Genomic DNA, 26,136 nt, shown 5'->3' with positions numbered 1-26,136 from the left:
TATGACGTAAAATGCCGGAGGAAAAAAAAGCATAGCAGCATAGGAGACAAAAAAGTGAGTAAAGAATGACAAATTAACTTTATTAATTAAGAACTTTTCTAAATACTAATTCTAAATCTAAGTAAATTGTATGTTTGTAGACACCAACACTGTGCTGGGGCAATTTGTTAACAAAATGGTGTTCATAGAAACACAAATCTGAAATGTTTTTTTTATTCTGGAGCATCCACTTTGTCATTTAAATTTTTGTATTAAAAAAAAGATAAAAAACTATCAAATAACGTATATATATTTACAGAAAAATACCACCTTTGTGGAATTAGAATCAACATTTCATTTTTCTGGTCACCATTTTGTATTTTTATTTTTATCCATTTATAGAAAAAAAATGTATAACATGCACAAACCCCTGAGACATATTAATATCTAAATCAATATTTTGTTTCATAGAAAAGAGGAATGAGGTGAAGATACTGATGTTCATCTTTAGGACTGGATTTCATGCACACTTGGCAGTGGGCAAGCAGAAGGCCATGGCCGAAGGAGGCACCAGTATGTCTGTGAAGATGGGGCGATATCCAGCTGGCAGAGGGGGGGCACTCTGCTCCAGCAGGTCCAGCACTGAGCCTCTGATGTCCCTGGAGATGTCGCCGCGTATGTCCAGCAGCACAGACACATGCTCCTCACTGGAGACATAACATTTGAAGTAAAAAGTATCAGGACTGGATCTGTATTTTTCAGGTTGTGCTGACCTGATGTCGGGGTATTGTGCTGCAAGTCCAGACGCCACTAGAGGGAGCATGCTGGGGTCTTTGAGCCGGATGAAGTCAGCCAAGACTGGGAGAAGAGCCAAAGGGTTCACTTCGGGTACAAAGCCGTCACTTTCCTTTAAAGATATATTGAAAACCTTAAACTCTTATACCTTAAACTCTTAAACAAATACTTAAACTCGCTGATATAGTTCATCTTCAAACAGCTAAAATAATGCATTCATTTATTCATTCATTCATTTTCTACCGCTTTTCCTCACAAGGGTCGCGGGGGTTGCTGGAGCCTATCCCAGCTGTATGTCATTGGATGCTCATTCGGTACGGGACAAAAAATAAAAAATAAAAAATAAAAAATAAAAAATAAAAAATAAAAAATAAAAAATAAAAAATAAAAAATAAAAAATAAAAAATTAAAAATTAAAAATTAAAAATTTAAAATAAAAAATTTAAAATTTAAAATTCGCCCAAAGACAGCTTGGATAAGCTCCAGCAACACCCCGACCCTGGTGCGGAAAAGCGGTAGAAAATGAATGAAATTTAAAATTTAAAATTTAAAATTTAAAATTTAAAATTTAAAATTTAAAATTTAAAATTTAAAATTTAAAATTTAAAATTTAAAATTTAAAATTTAAAATTTAAAATTTAAAATTAAACTGTATTATGAATGCAGGAAGTGAACAAATGTAACAGTTACTGATTGTAAAAGTACCAGATGGAGGGGTAGGATTTAATAAGCTTTGCTTCTTCCTACTCCTTTTGGACATGTGGAACTGGGAACTGATTATGGGATGCACTCAATTGTAATCTGATGCATGTTCAAATGAAATAAAACCATTACCATTACTTTACTATGATATCATTGCAATCATTGCAAATGATTTTTTTCAGATTAAAATGAACAAAGCATTATTAATTTAAAATTTAAAATTTAAAATTAAACTGTATTATGAATGCAGGAAGTGAACAAATGTAACAGTTACTGATTGTAAAAGTACCAGATGGAGGGGTAGGATTTAATAAGCTTTGCTTCTTCCTACTCCTTTTGGACATGTGGAACTGGGAACTGATTATGGGATGCACTCAATTGTAATCTGATGCATGTTCAAATGAAATAAAACCATTACCATTACTTTACTATGATATCATTGCAATAGACACTGCACCCTGATGTTCTTGTTCTTGTTCTGATGAATGACACCCCTGAGCGTAATCTTAACCCTCCTGCTTTTTCGTGGGTGTTACGTTCTGGGGCCAGAAGGTCTTCTTGTGTCCACCCCACAATGACGCCACAGAATAAAGAAGAGGATTTGCTGAATCATGTTGAACACACTTTTTTTTTTTCACTGACCAGGCCATGGAAAATGTGTCTGAACTGCTGGTCGTCCTTCACCATCTGCTGAGCGAACTTCCTCCTCTCCTCAGCACTGCGACACAGCAGCCTCTTCTGCATCAGTGCTTTGACGTATTCCACCACCATCAACCACTGGGCCTCCTCCTCAAGACGCTGGAAGACACACGACAAGCTGGTGTGACATAATAGACACTTTACTGCAGGGGTCTCAAACTCAATTTACTTGGGGGCCACTGGAGCTACTTTGCTTTGGTTTCGATTTTCTACAATAAAAGCGCTGATAAAACATTCCACTGTTCTCAAATATCTTAATTTTTATTTTTCTACACAAAATAAGATGAAAAATAAATAAACAAATCAAGAATAAAGAAAATCAATCAATCAGTAATAAATAAATATAATAATAATAATAAAACGGCAAATAATAAAAACTTAAGAAACCACATATAGTTGGTGGGTAGACATTATTTTTTTCAGATTAAAATGAACAAAGCATTATTAGAGCCCTGTAGACATGACAAAACACGACTATAGTCACATTTATACTCTTTTTATTTACATATTGCGCAACTGCAGGGTCTTGAGACACATGCTAACTCGCAAACTAGAGTGCTAGCGACCTAAACGGTAGCCTCCAAGTTATTTCCTTTAAACTTAAATAGCCAAAAACTTACCACTTCCACACGGATAGGGAGGATAACTATTAACAGTTATTTAACCTTTAACATGAACATAATCTTTTTTAAACTTTCATATCAAGGCGGGGGCCTCAAACTAGTGTCCTGCGGGCCACATTTGGCCCGCGGGCCGCGTGTTTGAGACCCCTGCTTTACTGTATGCCAGTGTTTTCTGAAAATACCAGTAACTCATAGAGTGCAGTACTTCTTCTGAGAGACATATTAGGGCATTGAACACGCAACCTGTCTGCAGGGTGCTTGGACGTGGCTGTAAAGCTCCAGATGACGCTCCAGGATGCGGCAGAGTTTCGGAGTTGGATCTCCCTGGACCAACCAGGGTCGCGTCACCAGGCCTGTGAGGAAAGGTTTCAGGTCCAGCAGGAGCTGATCCATCACCATTCGACAAGCTCGCCTCACCGCCCGGTCCAGAGCCGCCAGCGGGTTGGAAGGAGTCCGAGAGAACTGACCCATTTCTTGGGAGGACTGCTGCTGCTGCAGGTTTTCTGTGGACTTTCTGCATCAAATATGAAAGCAGTGCTAAGTTTTTTTTTTTTAAAAAAAGTCACAATCAAGGTTGATTGACTCTTACTTGAGGATGATGCAATTGCTGATGGAGGCCAGGAGGTAGTGGAGGTAGAAATTGTTTTTACTGTTGCTCGGATCGCTGCAATGCTTCTTTCCAAATTCCACCAGAGCTTCTCGAAACCTGAAGGTGCAAAAGCAATCATAGGTGAGCGAACATAGGATAAAAATGATCGCTTGGGCGGACCAGCTGACAGACCAACCTGTTGAGGAGGTTCTCCATCTCATACAAGCCCATTTGTATGGTCTGGTCTCTGAGGGATTGTCCAATGATTAGGGCCACACGGGCGTTTTCCTCCAGCATCTATCACAGATTCCAGGAATAGCAACATCATTCGCTGCCACTGCCACACTACAACATAAGTCATAAATGTATTTATCACATATTACGGCATTAATTGGCTTTATACCCTACAAACCGCCCGTGAATGATACATGTACAAAATAAATTACTATGTTTACTTATACATGTAATACATGTAATAAACTGAAAAATGTATTGAAATTAAATGGTCTTTTTATTAAATAGTATGTGATAACGGCGGTCGAGTGGTTAGCACGCAGACCTCACAGCTAGGAGACCCGGGTTCAATCCCACCCTCAGCAATCAATCTCTGTGTGGAGTTTGCATGTTCTCCCCGTGCATGCATGGGTTTTCTCCGGGTACTCCGGTTTCCTCCCACATTCCAAAAACATGCTAGGTTAATTAGCGACTTCAAATTGTCCATAGGTATGAATGTGAGTGTGAATGGTTGTTTGTCTATATGTGCCCTGTGATTGGCTGGCCACGAGTCCAGGGTGTAGAAGACAGCTGGGATAGGCTCCAGCACCCCTGCGACCCTTGTGAGGATAAGCGGTAGAAAATGAATGAATGAATGAATGAGTGTATCAATTACTCAAGGCAAGTGGTGGACAAGTGGTTAACACGCAGGCCTCACAGCTCGGAGATCCGAGTTCAATTCCACCCTCTGCCATCTCTTTCTCCGGGTACTCCGGTTTCCTCCCACATTCCAAAAACATGCTAGGTTAATTAGCCACTCCAAATTGTCCATAGGTATGAATGTGAGTGTGAATGGTTGTTTGTCTATATGTGCCCTGTGATTGGCTGGCCACCAGTCCAGGGTGTGGATAGGCTCCAGCACCCCTGCGACCCTCGTGAGGATAAGCGGTAAAAAATGAATGAATGAATGAGTATATAATAATAAGATCATCACATGGTTTGTCTGGTATCAAGCCCAGTATCATGCCCCCGTGTACCAGTATCAGCCCGATTCGGGGCATGATACTGGGCCTGATACCAGACAAATGTGATAACCTATAAGTATCATCCAGATTCTCACCTGAATAATGATGGTTGGGAGGCTGGTTTGGTAGAAACCCTCATGGTCCGTATCAGGCTCCTGGTCCCTTTGCCAGTCTTGCAGCTCCACCTGTAGAGCCTTCTGCATCCACTCGGATACGCTTTTCTACCGTACAAGAAGTAAACTGACGTTTCTTCAAGTGAATTGCAAAATTCCCCCGAAAAGTGCAGTTTTCCTTTAAGTTGTATACCCACCCGGACACTCTGCACGTATTTGTTCTGAAGTTGCTCCAGTCCCTCAGCAGAGATCAGAGGTCCCATGTCTCCATCCTTCAACTCGTGCAGAAGATCCGGATGACCCATCATCTCAGGGCTGCCAAAAAGAGACTGTCAGACGCTCAGAGGATGAATAAAAGGAATGGCGGCTGCCTGTTGAAGATGGGTTCAGGGCTTGTTCACTGACGTGACGTTGACGTTATGCTGACATATCTCAAGCACTTTGCTTGCAGGCCCATAAAAAAATATTTATTTAAAACGTGAGCACGTGCTCCTGTCCATGGCGTGTACACATGCGTAGGTGTGTGTCACACACAACTGCGGCGTCATTCCTAAGCAAGAAGATGGCGATTGACATTTCTGCTTATGCTCTTTGCTTGCAGGCCCATAAAAATTGTGATTTATTTAAACCGTGAGCACGTGACCCTGTCCATGGCGTGTACACGCGCGTATGTGTGTGTGTCACAGACTCATCACAGACAACTGCGGCGTCATTTCTAAGAAGATGGTGATTGACATTTCGGCTTATGCACTTTGCTTGCAGGCCCATAAAAATTGTGATTTATTTAAAACGTGAGCATGTGCACAGACAACTGCGGCGTCATTTCTAAGCAAGAAGAAGGCGATTGACATTTCTGTTTATGCACTTTTCTTGCAGGCCCATAAAAACTGTGATTTCTTTAAAACGTGAGCACGTGCCCCTGTCCACGGCGTGTACATGCGCGTATATGTGTGTCACAGACAACTGCGGCGTCATTTCTAAGCAAGAAGATGGCGATTGACATTTCTGCTTATGTACTTTGCTTGCAGGCCCATAAAAACTGTGATTTATTTAAACCGTGAGCACGTGCTCCTGTCCATAGCGTGTACACATGTGCATGTGTGTGTCACAGACAACTGCGGCGTCATTTCTAAGCAAGAAGTGGCGATTGACATTTCTGCTTATGCACTTTGCTGGCAGGCCCATAAAAATTGTGATTTATTTAAAACGTGAGCACGTGCACAGACAACTGCGGCGTCATTTCTAAGCAAGAAGAAGGCGATTGACATTTCTGCTTATGCACTTTGCTTGCAGGCCCATAAAAACTGTGATTTCTTTAAAACGTACACGCACGTATATGTGTGTGTCACAGACAACTGCGGCGTCATTTCTAAGCAAGAAGATGGCGATTGACATTTCTGCTTATGCACTTTGCTTGCAGGCCCATAAAAACTGATTTCTTTACAACGTAAGCACGTGCTCCGGTCCAAGGAGGTCACGGACGTTACCTGTTGTAGACGTGTAGTACCCAGTTGAGCACAGCAAAGATCTCACCACTCTCCAGGTCCCAGCTGCTGATCTACACCACAAAAACAACAGCCAGACGTGCGATGAGCTGGAAAATAAAATTATCTTTAAATCCGTCAAACAGGAACTGCTGTCACTTGCCCTCACCTGTGTTAGGTGAGCATGTAAACAGTGGTGGCTGGCCCTCAAGTAGGCTCTGGTTAGGCGGTAATGCGGAGGGACACAGTGCTCCAGCAGGTGGCGTACCGTAGCCAGATCCGTCATGATAGCGTGCTGCAGCGAAGAAAGGTGTCCGGCCAAACCCGGACCTCGCGTGTGAAAGTAAGAGACACTACGAAAGCGTGAGGACACGGCCTCTTCTAGCACCTACATAACACATGAACAAATGAAAAGCAGCCATGACACAGAAGCCGTCTAAAGCGAAACACAGAAACATGTTCGAAGCCGCACCTGGAAGAAGCGTGCTCTCCAGCAACGGGGTCGTCCTGGGGGCAGGGGCCTGGACAAAACTCGCTCCAGCAGAGCCGCGTCCGTGGCCTCTTCGCGTTCTACAATTCTCACCGCTGATACAAACGGCGTAGGGTTTTGGCGAGCCACAGCCAGGGCGCTGCTCACCACCGCCCACAGCTCCTTCCCTGCAGCGACAGACGCAAAATAATTCCTCAACAACTTGCAAAACAGATATAATTGACCTCTGACCCCAAATCCCCAGGAATGCTATTTTTGCAACATAAGCGGTTCTCACAGTCTGAATAAGAGGGCGGGAGATCATGGCTGTCTTGTACACACACAGCAGTCTAGGATTCATGCTGTTATGATATATTATGTTATATGTCATTGATATATTATGATTACAACCTCGGCCATCTCTAACCCTTAAATCAGGGGTCTCAAACTTGCGGCGCTAGTTTGAGGCCCCCACCTTGATACCAAAGTTTAATGTTGAAATGCCAGCTTAAATCCGTGTGCACACCGGACACAATTAACATGATTTTGCCCCCTGCCCATACTGTTACCCTACCCTGTTACCCCGCCCTGTTTTGCTTTGGATTAGCAATGAAGCTAAAGGCTTATGACGCTGGGTACAAATAAATGCAGGAAATGATTTGGAATAAAAACAAAAAATACACGTCAAGATAAAGCATCTCATCAAACATGTTGTTAAAGTTAGATGGAACTGAGTACGATGCTAACTTGCTAATTGGGTCAAATGATTACGTTTCATTAATGTTCATGTTAAAGGTTAAATAACTGTTAATACTGTACATTTGAATCTGAACAAAATAAATTCTCATGAGGGTCGCGGGGGTGCTGGAGCCTATCCCAGCTGTCTTCTTTGGGCGAGAGGCGGGCTACACCCCGGACTGGTGGCCAGCCAATCACAGGGCACATATAGACAAACAACCATTCACACTCACATTCATACCTATGGACAATTTGGAGTGGCTAATTAACCTAGCATGTTTTTGGAATGTGGGAGGAAACCGGAGCACCCGGAAAAAAACCCACGCATGCACGGGGAGAACATGCAAACTCCACACAGAGATGGCCGAGGGTGGAATCGAACTCGGGTCTCCTAGCTGTGAGGCCTGCGTGCTTAATGTTGTATTTTAATGTATCTTTTACTCTGTTTACTTGCTTTTATTCAACTCCATTCTTCTGTAAAGTGAGTATTTTGAAAAGCGCTATCCAAATAAAATGTATTATTATTATTATTATTATTATTATTATTATTATTATTATTATTATTATTATTATTATTATTATTATTATTATTATTATTATTATTATTTCCTCACCTAAAGTCTCGCCCAGCTTGCTGACATCAGAGAAGTATTTGGTCACCAACTCCTGGTCATCAGAGCTGAGCTCTCGTCCTGCCATCCCGGCCGTTCCATTGATCTGCCAGAGGATGTCATCCTGCCAGTGTTCCAGGTCCATGAGACGGGCGTGGGCCTCCAGCAGGCGCTGGGACTCCACCAGACCCTCGGTTTCCACAACCATGCTGCGCACTTTACAGAGAAAACAAGAATCTCGTCATCTACGATTCAGAACGGCACTAACTGAAAGTGAAAGAATGGAACCCAGCCGGGCTGCACCATTACATCACGGGGGGACAACTAAAAGCTGCAAAATCGCAGGTCAGAAATCGTACCTGAGTAAAGTCTGGGCAGGTTGCTGACAGCAGCAAGGAGCTGACCGTGGTTCACTGACACTTCTCTCAGCCTCTCCAGATTTTTCACCCCATCTTGGTTTCGGTTGTACTCCAGTCTGGCCTTCTTTAAAGCCTGGGATACTTCCCTCAACTCATCCTGGGCCTCGTGGAGCTGCTCCATGCACCAGCCCACCTCCTCCAAATAGGACTGGACCATGGACTGCAGAAGATGAGTAGTGAAGAGAGGTCATGAAAACATTCGAAAAATATAGATTTTTTTAAACGAGACAAAAAAAATAAAAAAATGATTTAAAAAAAAAATGCAATTTTATGAGAATAATGTAGAGATATTTCATAATGATTAGTGAAGAGAGGTCATGAAAACATTCTAAAAATATATATTTTTTAAACGAGACTAAAAAATAAATTTAAAAAAATGCCATTTTATGAGAATAATGTAGAGATATTTCATAATGATTAGTGAAGAGAGGTCATGAAAACATTCTAAAAATATATATTTTTTAAACGAGACAAAAAATAACAAATAAATTAAAAAAAATGCCATTTTATGAGAATAATGTAGAGATATTTCATAATGATTAGTGAAGAGAGGTCATGAAAACATTCTAAAAATATATATTTTTTAAACGAGACTAAAAAATAAATTTAAAAAAATGCCATTTTATGAGAATAATGTAGAGATATTTCAAAATGATTAGTGAAGAGAGGTCATTAAAACATTCTAAAAATATATATTTTTTAAACGAGACAAAAAAATGCCATTTTATGAGAATAATGTAGAGATATTTCAAAATGATTAGTGAAGAGAGGTCATGAAAACATTCTAGAAATATATATTTTTTAAACGAGAAAATATAAAAAATAAATTAAAAAAATGCCATTTTATGAGAATAATGTAGAGATATTTCAAAATGATTAGTGAAGAGACGTCATTAAAACATTCTAAAAATATATATTTTTTAAACGAGACTAAAAAATAAATTTAAAAAAATGCCATTTTATGAGAATAATGTAGAGATATTTCAAAATGATTAGTGAAGAGAGGTCATTAAAAAAAAATATTTTTTAAACGAGACAAAAACAACAAAAATATAGAGGACATTTTTATTCTTTTTGTGTGTATGTAAAAATGTGTAATGTGTATTGAACCTACAATTTATTGATAAAAATATGGGAATATTTTTAATGATTACTTAATACTTAACTAATTAATTTCTCATTAACTTTCTACAAATGATTTGAAAGCCCATAAAGCAGGAGTGTCTCAAGTACTCCCCAGGGGCCATTTGCAGCTCGTGGCACATTCTAAAAATACATTTAAAAAAAAACAACAAAAATATGTCATTTTATGAGAATAATTTAGAGATATTTCACAAATATATATATATATTTTTCAAATATTTATCACTTTGGGGGAAATTAGGTTGCTGTTATGAGAGTAAAGTCTAAATATGAAGAGAAAAAAGTTATATAGTCATAATATGAGGGAAAAAAATGTCAGTTTAGTAGATGATCTTTGAAATATTAAAGACAAAATATGATTAATGATTACTTAATACTTAACTAATTAATTTCTCATTAACTTTCGACAGATCATTTGAAAGCCCATAGAGCAGGAGTGTCTCAAGTACTCCCCAGGGGCCATTTGCGGGTCGCGGCACATTCTAAAAAAATATATTTTTTAACAAGACAAAAAAAAAAACTCAACAAAAATATGTCATTTTATGAGAATAATGTAGAAATATTTCACAAATATATTTTTCAAAAATTTAGCATTTTGGGAAAAATTAGGTTGCAAAAAAAGTTATGTTATGAGAGTAAAGTCTAAATATGAAGAGAAAAAAGTTGCAATTTTAATAAATAGTCATAATATGAGGAAAAAAATGTCAGTTTAGTAGATGATCTTTGAAATATTAAAGACAAAATATGTTATTTTTCAAACGTTATAATTTTATGAGAGAATAACAAAACAAAAAGACCCCCCTGCCATGGATGATACCATTACTTAAGTTGTTGACAACACAATCCCACCATCTAGTGGGGGATATAGATATTACAGTTTTGACTATCTGCAATTAACTGTGATTAATTACTTGTTAACTATAGACAAATGTGATTAATCACAATTACATATTTTAATCAATTTGAAGCGTTATAATGCCGTCACCTTGAGTCTGGTGTGTATGGAGGTGGTCCTCTGACTCTCTCTCTTCCTGTACTGGCCCAGTTGCTCCAAATATTCCGGTCGACAGAAAACCCCTGAAGCCCACTTCAAGGCCGACCCGCGGGCCAGAGACTCGGCCCGCTCTGCCTCTGGCCACACCTCTGTTGTTAGCATTGCGTCATCTGTGCAAAAGAACTCGACTTTAAGAGACATTGGCTCAAACATATTTCATTTTTCATCGCAGACCGCATGAGTGGAATGTACCACAGCATGGATGCCTCAAGTGTGGAAATGCTGTTTGACCCCAAATCAACTGGGGATCAAAGCCCTGTGACCGTACATGGTGACAATATAAAACAGGTGACATCGTACAGATACCTGGGCATTCACATAGACCAGGGGTCTCAAACATGCGGCCCGTGGGCCAAATGTGGCCCGCAGGACACTAGTTTGAGGCCCCCGCTTTGATATGAAAGTTTAATGTTAGTGCGGCCCGCGCAAGTTTGATATGGATGCTGTATGGTATCATGTACCCAGAAAAAATTATTACGTTTGATTAATGTTCATGTTAAAGGTTAAATAACTGTTAATAGTTATCCTCCCTATCCGTGTGGAAGTGGTAAGTTTTTGGCTTTTTTAAGTTTAAAGGAAATAACTTGGAGGCTACCGTTTAGGTCGTTAGCTCTCTAGTTTGCGAGTTAGCATGTGTCTCAGTAGCATGTGTATCAGTAACAAATAAATGTAATAATAATAATAAAACAGCAAATAATAAAAACTTACGAAACCACATATAGTTGGTGGGTAGACAAATGATTTTTTTCAGATTAAAATGAACAAAGCATTATTAGAGCCCTGTAGACATGACAAAACACGACTATAGTCACATTTATACTCTTTTTATTTACAACATATTGCGCAACTGCAGGGTCTTGAGACACATGCTAACTCGCAAACGAGAGAGCTAGCGACCTAAACAGTAGCCTTCAAGTTATTTCCTTTCAACTTAAATAGCCAAAAACATACCACTTCCACACGGATAGGGAGGATAACTATTAACAGTTATTTAACCTTTAACATGAACATGAATCAAACGTAATAATTTTTTCTGGGTACATGATACCATACAGCATCCATATCAAACTTGCGCGGGCCGCACTAACATTAATTTTTCATATCAAGGCGGGGGCCTCAAACTAGTGTCCTGTGGGCCACATTTGGCCCGCGGGCCGTGTGTTTGAGACCCCTGCTTTAAATCATCAAAATATGTCAGGATACCCAAAGGAGACAAATAAATTGAACTGAAGTGTTTCAACATTTTTTTTTTTTTTTTTACAGTAGTCAATCCGACGTGAACAGTAAGAGCGTTATAGGACTACCATAAAAACCCTAAACCTAACTCCAAACTCTTTTCCTTCAAAACAATCAGCAGCATTTGGCTAGCTATTAGCAGGACAAATTGAGCGCTGAGTCAGCAAGACGGCCGGCGTTCTAAATTGAATAAACGGCTCCGTGATTCAACAGACACAAATGTGCTTTCAGCTCATGCTGCCGCGGAGCAGGCTCGTCTTTGTGCGATTCTGTGTGATACTACACAAAAAACTAAAAGTATGCGTGTGGAACAATAGTACTCAGTGCGGGAGATGGCAGACGGATGACACATGATTGACGCTTGAATGCATGGAGTCAAATATTGACTTCAATTGTAGTTTTGGCTCATCGTGTGCTGTTGTTGGGGTGGGAGAATGACATCATATTTAAAGTGACAGGTTACAATACAAAATCTCTATATGGCAATGCTCATCTCCAGCAGATATCTGCAGCTGTGTGCTGCACGGACGGCAAGTAAAGTCCACACTTGATGTCCTTTCACTCCTGATCAATCTTGAAAAATACGCACCAGTGGGGGGTCATTTTGTCCAAAGGCGAGAGGCGGGGTACACCCTGGACTGGTGGCCAGCCAATCACAGGGCACATATAGACAAACAACCATTCACACTCACATTCATACCTATGGACAATTTGGAGTTAGCCAATTAACCTAGCATGTTTTTGGAATGTGGGAGGAAACCGGAGTACCCGGAAAAAAACCCACGGATGCACGGGGAGAACATGCAAACTCCACACAGAGATGTCTCAGGGTGGAATTGAACTCGGATCTCCTAGCTGTGGGGCCTGCGTGTTAACCACTCGGTCGCCGTGCAGCCTTGAGTAATTGATACATTCATTAAAATGTCAAATTTTGTTATTTAAGTATACTGATTTTGGTTCAACATTTGCAATAAAAACATGACTGGTTGCTTATTTAATTAAATTCAGCTCCAAAATTGAACTCAGTTACTTTTTTGTAACTAGTAATTAGTAACTATAACTAATTCATTCATTCATTTTCTACCGCTTATCCTCACGAGGGTCGCAGGGCTGCTGCTGGAGCCTATCCCAGAGTCTTCGGGGGAGAGGCGGGGTACACCCTGGACTGGTGGCCAGCCAATCACAGGGCACATATAGACAAACAACCATTCACACTCACATTCATACCTATGGACAATTTGGAGTGGCTAATTAACCTAGCATGTTTTTGGAATGTGGGAGGAAACCGGAGTACCCGGAGAAAACCCACGCATGCAAACTCCACACAGAGATGGCGGAGGGTGGAATTGAACTCGGGTGCCCGAGTTGTGAGGCCCATGTTTAACATCAACTGAGATGCATCTTCAGTGTCTGGAGACATAAGGGTGTTGGTTAGTCAGAAGTACTGTCGGTTAAATATTACCTTCTGCTTTGCCATCACCGTTCCTGTGATCCTCTGATGACATTCCGGCCGCCTGTCTTGAGTCTTCTTTTCCCAGAGTTGGCCCGGGATGCGACGCAAACAGAAGAGTGAAGACAAGAGAGCAGGACGAGAAGAAAGCAAGCACATATCCATTCTACTGACAGCTTTCCTCTCGCACTCCACCGCACATCCTCCACTGAGAGGCTGGCAGGAAAGGGCGGGCACTAAGAGGAGGGAAGAGAAGAATGGCGTGTGGTGGAGAGCAGGACTCTATGGGGAGTTTTGCTCAAATGAAACTTGCACTCAGGCCTGTCTAAATATTTTTCCATGAGGTCCAGATAGTGAAAAATAAAAGCATACGCTTTCCTACTTTGATATTATATAAAGCAACACATGTAGATATGCTAAGTTGCATTTATTTACACAATTTGCATTTGTATCTTAGCTTTGTGATATTGGTGGAAAGCTACTAAAATGTTGGGCCATTATATTACCACTTTATTCTTATAATATAGCGGCCATTTTTCTCATTTCATTACAACTTTATTGTTATACTTTCACTTTATTCTAGTGAAATTACAGCTATTCTTTCTATTTTTGCTGTTTTTTTTAAATGTCAACTGTTTCAACTTTCCTCTTATCATGTTTTCCTCTGAATTATGACTCTTCCTGTAATATTTTAACTTTATTCCATATTACCTTTCCCACCCCCAACCTAATTTTTCCAAATATTACAACTTTATTTGTTTCTTATAAAAATACAGATTTCTTTCATGGAAAATACACTATTTTTCCTCACAATATTAAGTTTATTTTTTTTAAATTGTGACTTTTTCCTCTTAATATTTTGACTTTATGATATATTAATTATATTATATTAATATACATTAATTTATTTATATTAATTTTTATTTATAATATATTTATTTTATTTATAATATATTAATTATAATTATAATTATAATAGGTCATGGTATATAATATATTAATAACTTTATGATAATATTACAGCTGTTTTTTGCCATTTCTGCTGTTGCAGGATATAATTGTACAAATATTTCACCTTTCTTTCTGTACATTCCTGTACATCCTATAATATTAATAACTTTATTGTATGTTTTCCGCAACCTAATTTTCCATAAATTACTATTTCATTCTGTTCTCACTCTATACAAATAAAAAAAAGTAATATTTTAACTTGTAAAATTAGATTATTTTCCTTCATAACATTCACGTAAATTACTTTTTTGTTGTTAGATTGAAACATTTTTCTCCTAATATTTTGACTTTATTTTAAAAAAATTACCGCAGATATTTCTATTTGTCATTTTTTTTAAACTTTCCTTATTAAACTATTCCTAGAATGTGCCGCAGCAGCAAAGACGTACTATTTAGCAACAAAGACATCAATAAAAATGTACCTTTTCATTCCACCAACATTCTTCTGGGCATCCTACTCATTACATCATCTTTGAAACCAGCGTTCCCAGGCCAGCGGAGAGACATAGTCTCATTTCGGCTGCTTGTGTACAACCCAAAGCTGAGGGTAGGAACGTAGACGTGTAAATGGAGAGCTTTGCCTCCATCTTCGGATGGATGCCGAGCCTGCATGACTGCAGCCATCCTCCCCACTGAATAAAAATCATCTGGTGAAGTTGACACGTCTGACTTTGGACATCCTAAAAACTTGAACAGGGAAAACATGAAAGCAGTATTTGTGTTTAGGAAAGCGCTGCCCTATCCGTGTTTTTGTCTACACCTTAAACGCCACGAGGCCCTGCAGCGCCCCCGCCCAGGAGAGCTATGGAACGAACCGGAAGTCTAAATCTAGACCACTTCCTGCATGACATTCCTGACCTGTGCTTGCCTTCCTGACAGACTAAGTCTGTACATGAATGTGTCTCCCCCGAGCAGACATTTATTATTATTATTATTTTTTTATATATATATGAGGAGTTTGGTTCTAAACCTCTGGAATTCTCCTAAAATTACGATCTTTAAGTAATTTTATTCCAACTTTGTACATATTCTCATCTTCTCCCATAATATTTGGACTTCACTTAAAATAACTTTTTTTAAAAAGCCATTTTAAAAAAAATGACATTGTTTATCATACATTGCAAGTTTATTCTGGTAAAATTTTATTTAAAACTTTATTTACTCGTTCGGATATGACATTTAATACTTCAATATTATCATTTTAATATTGAATATGTAATTTTCACTTAATATTTTGACTGTTGTCATAAATTTTGATGTTTTTCGATTTTATTTATTTCCAAATATTTCAACTTTTTGTAAATTAATTTCTCATAATTATGACTTTATTCCCATACTCTATGGGAGCAAAAAATGACATTTTTCCTCATAATATTCTGTTATTTTCTTTAGATTACAACTTTTTACTGTTTATATTTTTACTGTATTCTGTATATAAAAATTACTGCTGATTTTTTTTTTTTAATTTTGCAGTTTTTCTTTCTAATTATATTTTAAGAAGATGCCGGGGCTAGGATATGACATTTAATACTTCAATATTATCATTTTAATATTGAATATGTAATTTTCACTTAATATTTTGACTGTTGTCATAAATTTTGATGTTTTTCGATTTTATTTATTTCCAAATATTTTTACTTTTTGTAAATTAATTTCTCATAATTATGACTTTATTCCCATACTCTATGGGAGCAAAAAATGAAATTTTTCCTCATAATATTCTGTTATTTTCTTTAGATTACAACTTTTTACTGTTTATATTTTTACTGTATTCTGTATATAAAAATTACTGCTGATTTTTTTTTTTTTAATTTTGCAGTTTTTCTTTCTAATTATATTTTAAGAAGATGCCGGGGCCAATTAACAGGCCGCACCCTTTGGCACCCGTGGCACACGATTGCTCGATTAATCCAAACAAGCTTCAGAACAACAGCCGCAGTTGGCTACTTACGAGTTCGCTATTAGTTAGTGACGCCCAAATGGTTTTCCGAAATGCTTCAGGTAAATTCTGATGGAAAGTTATTGGTAATTTTCCATCCCACGTCAAGCCCCGGTGGTTAATAACCTCAGCTTGATGATTAATATTTGTCCCGGATCGTATGAATGATATAATAAAGTGTCCAAAAGCACTGAAATGTTACTTTTTATTAATGCACCTTCAATTAGTAGTTGACATGACCAGCGTCTGTTTACACACGGACAATTCGATAAGTGTGTACACACAGCCATGCTATTACACGTCCTGGTAATCCCGGTGCAGTGGTGACACCTCATAAATATCCAGCTTCTGGTTTACCGGCGAGGATAACTAAAAGTTTCACGTCTTTGCAGCGCCTCGTTAGTGAGGCGTGCTCCAGAATGAGTACATATTTTGCAGTCCATTACTGATCAGGTACTGTATGTAGGAAGTGAACGTGTCCTACGTGGATGCATGGGTACAAACGGCTGAAATGGGCCGTGTCGGAATTGGCGTTTGGGTGCAGAAGTGCGTTCGCACTCGGAAGTTGCAGAGATGGCGCGCTGAAAAACACTCAAAAGGCGAAGTGACGGGACACTTTGCACCCGTAACAGTCGCCATCTCGGCTACGTATCGGGAAGGGGAGGGACTGACTCCGATGGCTGCAAGGTAAATGTTGTCATCGTCATTTCGACATGAATGTGTGTGTGATAGCAGTCAATTTTGAAGACAAAATGTCGATAAAACGGGACAGAATTGAAGACTTTAAAATGACCTCAAGCAATTCAAAGTACTTTTTTGTCATTTTTTTTCCTCGCTTACAGAACACACTAGGGGTGGGCTGATCAAGTATCGGGTAGCACCGATAGCAAGTATGGCGACAGTATTAATGGACGCTATCGTGACGAAATCGATATTTTTCAATTGTCTTTTTTGCCTTAATTTTACTCAAACAATTGTATGTAATAAAAAGGCAATCGGTGTCTTTTGTTGTATTTACATGTTGTTCAATTGCTCACAAAAACAAATACAGTAATCCCTCGTTTAGACTCGACTCCGATAAATTAATTTCCGCTAAGTAGGATTAAAAAAAAATCTTCTATAAGTTTTATAACATTAGAGCCCTCTGGACATGAACTAACATCCCTATAGTAACCTTTACACTCCTATTACCCAAACAGTAGACATAATAAGAGAAAATAAGACACTTCAGGCATAAATAAAACTGACCCTCATGCGTGTCGCATAAATGTGTTCCCTCGGGATAGTGTGAGGATTGTGTGTCTTGCTAAACATTCGTTGAACACTACATACACAACCTCTTTGGATTCACCTTCTGAATGCTTTTATTTTGTATTTGAGTTGATTTAAACACTTTTATGCTTGAAAATGCTTCATTTAGGCCAAAACTATGTAAGATTTGAATAAATCTGCATATTTTGGACTAATAATGGGGCCGTTTTCAACCACAAAGCCGCATGTTTTATTTATTTATTTATTTATTTTTGAAAAACCGTGACAGAGTAAAGCCGAGAAATTGGAAACCATGGCAAAGGGAGGGATGACTGCATTTGCTTTGTTTTCCTAAAAAATGTTTTATTCCGACTATAATCAATAAATTCAATAAATTGAAGGTAAAATCACCCAAATCATTCAAAATTGCCAAGTGAAATGTTTTTGGTGTCAGTCAGTACTTGGTATCGGATGGATAGTGTCGTGCAGTATGGCCCACCCCTAGGCAAACAACATGGCGGTGGAGGCAGCAATGACTCTTATAATAAAAACACTTAACGGTGTACTTGCGAGTACTTGCGGTACTTGCGAGGAGATGCTTGTGGTTCTTGTTCCTTGAAAGCAAAGCAAAGTGTACCACGACCACCCAATGTCATCCTTCATCCGAGAGAAAGGTCTCCGCGTGGAACATCCTCTGCGCGATCACACCGCGTCACCCCCAGTTGTACTTAGTGTTTTTGCAGTTCGTGGTCGAAGGTAGGGTAGGGGTGGAGTCACAACAACGTTTTCTATTGTAGCATTCAGTCGGATCTCTGCACAAAGTCAAAACTAGCAGAGTGGAGAATTAAATAGGAGAAATACATTGTCTTATTTTTTTCACTCATCTAATTTGCGATCCACCATGAAACCCAAAAGAGGTGATGGTACCGTGTGTGTGTGTGTGTGAGAAGAGGAGGGGGGGCAAAGGTGTTATCGAAGGTCTGGAGCGAAAGGGAGAAAACGGTCACCTTGCACTCAGCCTTCCATCCCAAAGTCCTCAGTGAATTTCTTGACCTTGAGCAGGTCTTCAGTGTTGACCGTTGGACGGGTGGTGGACAGAGAACGCAGCATGTCTGACTGTAAGTGGGGGGGGATAAGGAAGTCATTCTAGTCGTCTTTTGCTCCCATCCACATACCGTACGATCAACAATGCCATGCGGTGCAGGCATTTCAACACTTGTTCCCCAGCTATTATATAAGGCGGGCGCCCACCCAGGAGAGCATGTTTACATACTTTCTAAAAATACATTAAAAAAAACAACAAAAATATGTCATTTTATGAGAATAATGTAGAGATATTTAACAAATATATATATTTTTTCAAATATTTATCACTTTGGGGGAAATTAGGTTGCAAAAAAAAGTTATGTTATGAGAGTAAAGTCTAAATATGAAGAGAAAAAAGTTATATAGTCATAATATGAGGAAAAAATGTCAGTTTAGTAGATGATCTTTGAAATATTAAAAGACAAAATATGTTATTTTTCAAACGTTATAATTTTATGAGAGAATAACAAAACAAAAAGACAGCACTGCCATGGATGATGCTAATACAATGGGAATACTTTTAATGATTACTTAATTAACTAATTAATTTCTCATCAACTTTCTACAGATTTGAAAGCCCATAGAGCAGGAGTGTCTCAATTACTCCCCAGGGGCCGTTTGCGGCTCGCGGCACATTCTAACAAAATAGATTTTTTAACAAGACAAAAAAAAAACAACTCAAAAATATGTCATTTTATGAGAATAATGTAGAGATATTTCACAAATATATATATATATATATTTTCAAATATTCAGCACATTGGGAAAAATTAGGTTGCAAAAAAAGTTATGTTATGAGAGTAAATTCTAAATATGAAGAGAAAAAAGTTGCAATTTTAATAAATAGTCATAATATGAGGAACGAAATGTCAGTTTAGTAGATGATATTTTAAATATTAAAGACAAAATATGTCATATTTCAAACGTTATCATTTTATGAGAGAATGACAAAACAAAAAGACACCCCTGCCATGGATGATACTACTACTAAAGTTGTTGACAACACCTAGTGGGAACTTAAGTTCTGTCACCACCTAGTGGGGGATATAGATATTACAGTTTTGACTAACTTGACTCAACTTCTATCTGCAATTAACTGTGATTAATTACTTGTTAACTATGGACAAATGTGATGAATCACAAATTACATATTTTAATCAATTGGTAGCACAACTTGTATTATTTTTATTGTATTATTGTAATTATTATTTTATAATTTATATTTTTATATTATTATATATTATATATATTTATATTATATATATTATATATTATAATTATATTTATAATTTTATATTATTTTTTATAATTATATAATTTTAATATATATATAATTATAATTTTATAATATAATTATATTATTATTAATATGTTGCATTATATTATCATACAATATTAATATAATAAAAAATCCTCTGTTTTTATGTTGTTCTATTAGCTTAACACTAAAACTACGAGCCAAGGCTTGCTTAGGGGCCCCAGATGCCCTCAGCCGCCACTTCTTGTGTTTTGGCTTTCACGGCTGCTAAACCGATAGAAGGTGAGCATATCTTACCATGCAGACTATTGGCTCCAGTAGCTTATCGCTAGGCAAATCCATCCAAGTCATCTCTATGGCAGTGGGGTCGCCAGGGGAACAGGGGGTCAAGAGGTCGTCCACCATGACCTGGTTGTTGCTGCGGGACGGCCCACGAACCTGGAGTCACACAGGAAACGGTCACAAACAGGAGATGATTGGTTTTAGCAGTATTTTGTTTCTAACACACACGTCAACATGGCACCCTGCCACAAAGCATGCTTGGTAGCTCGATGCTCACTTTGTGTGGCTGTCTTAATTTGGCAAAACACTAATGAGGGTAAGCGGCATAAAAAAATGGATGGATATTCTGTCAAAACTTGCAAAAGTCAATTCCATTGTTTAAGGTACTCTGTCAAACGCTTTTTTTTCTTTTTTCTTTTGCAATTATACACAATAATCCCTTGTTTATTATGGTTAATTGGTTCCAGGCCCAACCGTGATACGTTTATTTTGGAATATTTTGGTAGCTAATCGTATGTTTACGACCTTCTAAATGTGCTTTCTAACATGTAATAACACCCTATGGTCACCTTTACACTCCTATTGTCCAATAAAGTAGACATAATAATAACCACTAACATGGGGTACTATTTCAGCCATAATACACGCCAAGATAATCCTCAACTTGGAACCCACGACATCACTTCCTGCCCGACCCCCACTTAGCACTGGAATACACTTAAAGCAATACTCATCAGCAAAACAAGTCATGCTTTTATCTGTTATGAAATTGGGCACTAGGATTGGAAATTCACTTATGATCGTCGGGTCTGGAACCAATCAGCTCCCTCGTCCAAAGTTTCCAAGCAAATGTGCCTTGCAAGTCAAAAGGTTTGCCCAGCCCTCGTGTACGTTTTGCTTGCTGTTCATAGCAGCTACCTCCATGGAGGAGCTCCATGGAAGTTCACCTTTTTAAAGTGTGTTGCCGACTGGACCTTCCGAACGGGCTGCATGAGGGCATCCCGCACGATGATGCTGATGTCAGCGCCGGAGTAGCCGTCTGTTTTGTGGGCGAGTTGCCGCAGGTCGGCGTCGCTCAGGCTGTGAGGCGTGTTGCCCAGATGCAAGCGGAACATCTGTGCCCGGGCCGGCTCCTCCGGCAGCGGGATGTAGATGCGCTTCTCAAATCTGATCAACACCAGAGTGGACAGTACAATTTTCAGCCTTGTGTGGCAAGCAGCTTCATTTGCAGGTAAAAAAAAAAGAGATGCATATTTCTACATTGACAATAACCAACAATTTTTGCTCTTTTTTTTTTTTTTTTAACAAGGTAAATATTTTTTTTTGTTGATAAGTGCAACAATTGCGAGCGCTGACCTTCTCCGGATGGCAGAGTCAAGCACCCAGGGAATGTTAGTGGCCCCCAGAACCAAAATACCATCGTTGTTGTTTCCCACACCTAGAAAACAGCAGACACCAAAAACATGTAGGCTTTTCTGTTATAGATATGACAAGTGGATGCATTTTCTTATTACTCCAAAACCCGGAAATACGTAGTGTGCTTGAACGTCACATCAGCGCAAGGCACTGTGCTTGAAAAGAGGAAGGAAGGAGATAAATATTTTTTGTTTACTGTTCTGTGAACAAATAACACGCATTTTATGTGATGTGATGTTTTATGTGATTTCATGTGTTCATTCATTAACCTGACATGACTTTGACAGAAAAATAAATCAATTAGGAGCCAAAAATGAAACAGGACATTAAATCCAAAAGGCTTCTGTTCACCTTGCATTTGGACGAGAAACTCTGTCTTGATTCGCCGAGCTGCTTCGCTTTCATTTTCGTTCCGGGAGCCACACAGTGAGTCCACCTCGTCAATGAATATGATGGAAGGTTTGTGCTGGCGAGCCAGGTCAAACAGATTCTTGACAAGCCTGAAGGGAAAAAAGATACACCACTAGAGCAGAAAAACCGAGGTGGTGGTCTGAGGACACCTTCCGTATCGAAGAGATCTATAGTAGGGGTGCAGCGGTACGACGTCTGTACCTCAGTATTCTGTACATTTGCTGTGTTTAAAAGAGCACTTTTTCAAAGAAATGCTCTCATTTATTAAATAAAGCATGAAGACTGTAGACCAGGGGTCTCAAACTCAATTTACTTGGGGGCCACTGGAGCTGGGGTCTGGGTGAGACTGGGCCACATCAGGTTTTCCAAAAAAAAAAAAAACGCATTTATTGAAAACAGAAAAATATACAAATTTTTTCAGTGCTTTGGTTCCGATTTTCTACAATAAAAGCTCTGATAAAACATTCCACTGTTCTCAAATATCTTAATTTTTATTTTTCTGCACAAAATAAGATGAAAAATAAACAAATCAAGAATAAAGAAAATCAATATCAATCAATCAGTAATAAATAAATATAATAATAATAATAAAACGGCAAATAATAAAACATTTTAAAAAACACATACAGTTGGTGGGTAGACAAATGATTTTTTTCAGATTAAAATGAACAAAGCATTATTAGAGCCCTGTAGACATGACAAAACACGACTATAGTCACATTTATACTCTTTTTATTTACAACATATTGCGCAACTGCAGGGTCTTGAGACACATGCTAACTCGCAAACTAGAGAGCTAGCCACCTAAACGGTAGCCTCCAAGTTATTTCCTTTAAACTTAAATAGCCAAAAACTTACCACTTCCACACGGATAGGGAGGATAACTATTAACAGTTATTTAACCTTTAACATGAACATTAATCAAACATAATATTTTTTTCTGGGTACATGATACCATACAGCATCCATATCAAACCCTGCTATAGACTGTATATTGTGATTACAATGACAAAGTAAAGTAGTACACTTACTTTTCACTCTCACCCAGCCACTTTGACATAAGATCCGATGAGGAGACGGAGAAGAAGGTGGAGTTGTTGGCCTCGGTCGCCACAGCCTTGGCCAAGTACGATTTCCCCGTCCCTGGTGGCCCAAACAGCAGGATGCCCCGCCATGGCGTCCGCTTACCTGACAGTGCACACACCTTGATGTACATACTGTGTGTGCAGATAATAGTGCTACTACACAAGGAGTACATTGACAGCCGCAGTTATATCATGTATGTCTCTTATCTTCAGCAAATGTTGTAATAACATGTGACTTTTTCAAGAGGTAAAAGGGAAAGCCGAGGCCAATTTAATGTAAAAAATATTGGCAAAAAAAGTTTAGTATGCTAGCACATAGCATTTTTATAGTGTACTGTGCCTGCATCCTGCCATGTGTAAAGTACATCTCTGACATGAGTAAAATAGCTCACATGCTGCCATGCAAACAGTTAGCATGCTAAGTAGCCAAAGTGCCAAGACAGCAGTCATGCTATGTCTATTTGCATTTTGACATCAATAAAATAGCTAAAATACTAACATGTTAGAACTTAGCAAACTAGCACTATGTACCGAACGTGCAAAGGCATTTTTATAGTATAACTACCACATACCATGTGCAAAGTACCTTTTGACATAAGTAAAATAGCTCAAATGCTAGCATACTAACAGTTAGCAAACATGCTAAGCAGCCAAAGTGCCAAGGCAGCAGTTTCTCTCGCATCCCGACGTCATGCCATGTCTATGTGCATTTTGACATCAATAAAAATAGCTAAAATACTAACATGCTAACAGTTAGGATGTTAGAACTTAGCAAACTAGCACTACGTACCGAACGTGTTGGGTATTTTTATAGTATAACTACAACATGCCACGTGCAAAGTACCTTTTGATGTAAGTAAAATAGCTCAAATGTTAGCATACTAACAGTTAGCAAACGTGCTAAGCAGCCAAAGTGCCAATGTGCCTATGTAATTTTGACATAATTAAAACAGCTAAACAGCTAACAGTTAGCATGTTAGCACCTAGCAAAAAATAAAAAAGAGCCAAGGCCGTTCTTTAGTGTTCCTACATCATGCCGTGTATATAGTATTTGCATTTAGCTATCAATTTAATATTAAAATGTTAACATGCTAACAGTTAGCATGTTAGCACCTAGCAAAAATAAAAAAGAGCCAAGGCCGTTGTTTAGTGTTCCTACATCATGCCGTGTATATAGTATTTGCATTTAGCTATCAATTTAATATTAAAATGTTAACATGCTAACAGTTAGCATGCTAGCACCTCACGAGATAGCACAAAGTAGCGTCTTTAGGATTGTTGATTTCTCTTGAAAATCACATTATTATGCTGTTGTGTTTGGAATGTCTGTGTATTGACGCCATACCTGTAAAGAGGTGTGGAAATTTGATGGGAAGGATGACGGCTTCCTTTAGAGCTTCCTTGGCTCCCTCGAGTCCAGCCACATCATTCCACCTGACATTGGGCTTCTCCATTACAATGGCACCTGCACACAGCGTAAAGTGAGCATAGTGAACAATACAGGTACCTCACAAGGAAGTTAAACCAAACCACAGCTTGGTTTAAGAAAAGCACCGGCAAACTTGATATCTTTGTCACTCACCCATAAGTTGCTCTTGTAGCTTCTTCTTCTCGGGGTTTTCACCCTCACTGTCGCTGTCGCTCCTGCACGAAACACAAGGCAGCAAGCATAAATGAAAGGAGCTACAGGATCGAACTCGTGAGTCGGAATGCTGATGACTTTACTTGTCATTGTTCTGCGACTCCTTCACAGGTTTTTTGCTTTGTTTGTCCTTGTTCTTCAGGTAGTCCTTCAGCTTCTCCGCTCTGTCCAAATACTGCATGCACTTTGCTCGAATGCTTTCCTTGGCCTTGTCGCTGTGGGCCTCATCTGACATAAAACACAAACCAGGTGAAGAACATTATTATGGGCTTGAAGCGGAAGCATATTCAGACTGTAGTACTTACATTTAATAGCGTGTAGAAAATACTCCACGGCATGTTGGTAAAGACGCAATGCCTCGTCATAATTCTTCGCCTTGTCTTCTTCTGTGGCTTTGGTCACAAGATCGATCGCTTTCTGACATGTGAGAGATGGAGGATGAACACTTCAATGCAACTTGTTTTCAGCATTATAACCTACGAAATTATATATATATATATTCAGGACAGAGGTACAGTAGATGTTTAGGGCATCAAATACAGTCTGTACTAAGGAGAAGTTTGAAAGGCCTCTTTAGGACACTTTGGCTATGACGGAAGCAGTATACAAAGGATATTTGTATATTTATTATTCAACACATCCACGCAAATTCACTTATTTTTGGTCCCCCAAATTATTTCTCTATGAAAACCCGCCCATTTGTGCTTTTTCTCAATGAAAATATGCCGTTTCATCTCATTCATCCCAAGTATTTTTTATGTTTCATGTTAAAAAAATCATTACAGGTATTTAGTAAAGGCAGTTTTGCATTTTCCTCACCTACGGTGGCTGTAACCGTACGAGAAATACGTACCGAACCGTGACGATGGGTACCGTTACACCCCTAGAATAAACGGAGGCACTTTGATGTGCGCACAGATAGCTCAGCCCTTTTACCGACGAGATATCGGGTGCACTGCAGTGTTTTTAACATCCTCCAAAAAAAGACGCCACACACTTAATGGGGGGTCAAAAGAATTAAATAAGCAATTATTTTATGCTTAGCTGATGTTAGCTTACTGCAGCGTCAGCTGTTAGCATTCGGTCTGCTAAAGTTAAGCTAACACTAAGATAGCTTGACTAAAATCAGCCTACCTGCAATGTTGACGTTGTCATTTCATCTCACACTTCTTCTCCCCGCCCAGATATATTTCTTCAACGCCGCCCAGCTGTGGCTGTGTGACGAAATAAAGATAAACTGCGCCGTGTTGTGAACATATGTCTTGATATTGACATGACAAAACAAGGCTAATCCCGTGTTGTTAGCTAGCAAGGTTGACAGCGCCGCCTCGACCGGAAAACAAACACGTAGCGAGGAAGAGCTGATTCCGGTTTAAACCTTCAAAGTAAAATAACAGAAAAAAACACAAACCA

General features: G+C 38.8%; 2 protein-coding genes across 3 annotated transcripts; both read right to left on the bottom strand.

The window, feature by feature from the left end:
• Positions 1-137: 137 nt before the first annotated feature.
• exoc3l1 (exocyst complex component 3-like 1) lies at positions 138-13,693 on the bottom strand. Its single transcript, XM_058076356.2, has 15 exons — positions 13,355-13,693; positions 10,588-10,766; positions 8,400-8,619; positions 8,044-8,256; positions 6,695-6,879; positions 6,392-6,610; positions 6,226-6,296; positions 4,936-5,053; positions 4,721-4,846; positions 3,584-3,684; positions 3,388-3,504; positions 3,042-3,312; positions 2,119-2,274; positions 753-886; positions 138-686 (listed from the first exon to the last, which is right to left on the bottom strand). The coding sequence occupies exons 1-15, from the start codon at positions 13,395-13,397 to the stop codon at positions 500-502; spliced, it is 2,340 nt and encodes a 779-aa protein (XP_057932339.2). The 5' UTR covers positions 13,398-13,693; the 3' UTR covers positions 138-499.
• A 1,275-nt stretch (positions 13,694-14,968) lies between these two features.
• vps4a (vacuolar protein sorting 4 homolog A) lies at positions 14,969-26,072 on the bottom strand. 2 transcript variants are annotated; one of them, XM_058076368.2, is made up of 12 exons: positions 25,858-26,072; positions 25,029-25,140; positions 24,807-24,951; positions 24,664-24,725; positions 24,427-24,546; positions 23,028-23,184; positions 21,937-22,085; positions 21,526-21,607; positions 21,117-21,336; positions 20,185-20,325; positions 18,551-18,659; positions 14,969-18,371 (listed from the first exon to the last, which is right to left on the bottom strand). In XM_058076368.2, exons 1-11 carry the CDS (start codon positions 25,876-25,878, stop codon positions 18,558-18,560), a joined length of 1,311 nt encoding a protein of 436 aa, XP_057932351.1. In that variant the 5' UTR covers positions 25,879-26,072; the 3' UTR covers positions 14,969-18,371; positions 18,551-18,557. The 2 variants fall into 2 exon arrangements, with proteins under 2 accessions (XP_057932351.1, XP_057932350.1); XM_058076367.2 differs by lacking the exon at positions 14,969-18,371 and having other exon boundaries at positions 18,414-18,659.
• Positions 26,073-26,136: the final 64 nt, after the last annotated feature.

The sequence above is a fragment of the Doryrhamphus excisus genome, linkage group LG1 (genome assembly GCF_037039965.1).
Source record: "Doryrhamphus excisus strain RoL-2023G ecotype Guam linkage group LG1, RoL_Dexc_Guam_v1.1, whole genome shotgun sequence".
NCBI lineage: Eukaryota > Metazoa > Chordata > Actinopteri > Syngnathiformes > Syngnathidae > Doryrhamphus > Doryrhamphus excisus.
Note: the sequence above shows the minus strand (reverse complement) of the source record. Positions and strands in the feature narration are given on the sequence as shown.

Excerpts from the sequence above, each read along its gene's own strand:
- exoc3l1 (XM_058076356.2), bottom strand. The coding sequence starts at position 13,397 with ATGTCATCAGAGGATCACAGGAACGGTGATGGCAAAGCAGAAG. Across the intron at positions 5,054-6,225 it reads GTACTACACGTCTACAACAG|CCCTGAGATGATGGGTCATC; the intron begins GTAACGTCCGTG and ends TCTTTTTGGCAG. Across the intron at positions 887-2,118 it reads GACACATTTTCCATGGCCTG|GAAAGTGACGGCTTTGTACC; the intron begins GTCAGTGAAAAA and ends ATATCTTTAAAG.
- vps4a (XM_058076368.2), bottom strand. The coding sequence starts at position 25,878 with ATGACAACGTCAACATTGCAG. Across the intron at positions 23,185-24,426 it reads ATTTCCACACCTCTTTACAG|GTAAGCGGACGCCATGGCGG; the intron begins GTATGGCGTCAA and ends GTGCACTGTCAG. Across the intron at positions 21,608-21,936 it reads GTTTCTCGTCCAAATGCAAG|GTGTGGGAAACAACAACGAT; the intron begins GTGAACAGAAGC and ends GCTGTTTTCTAG.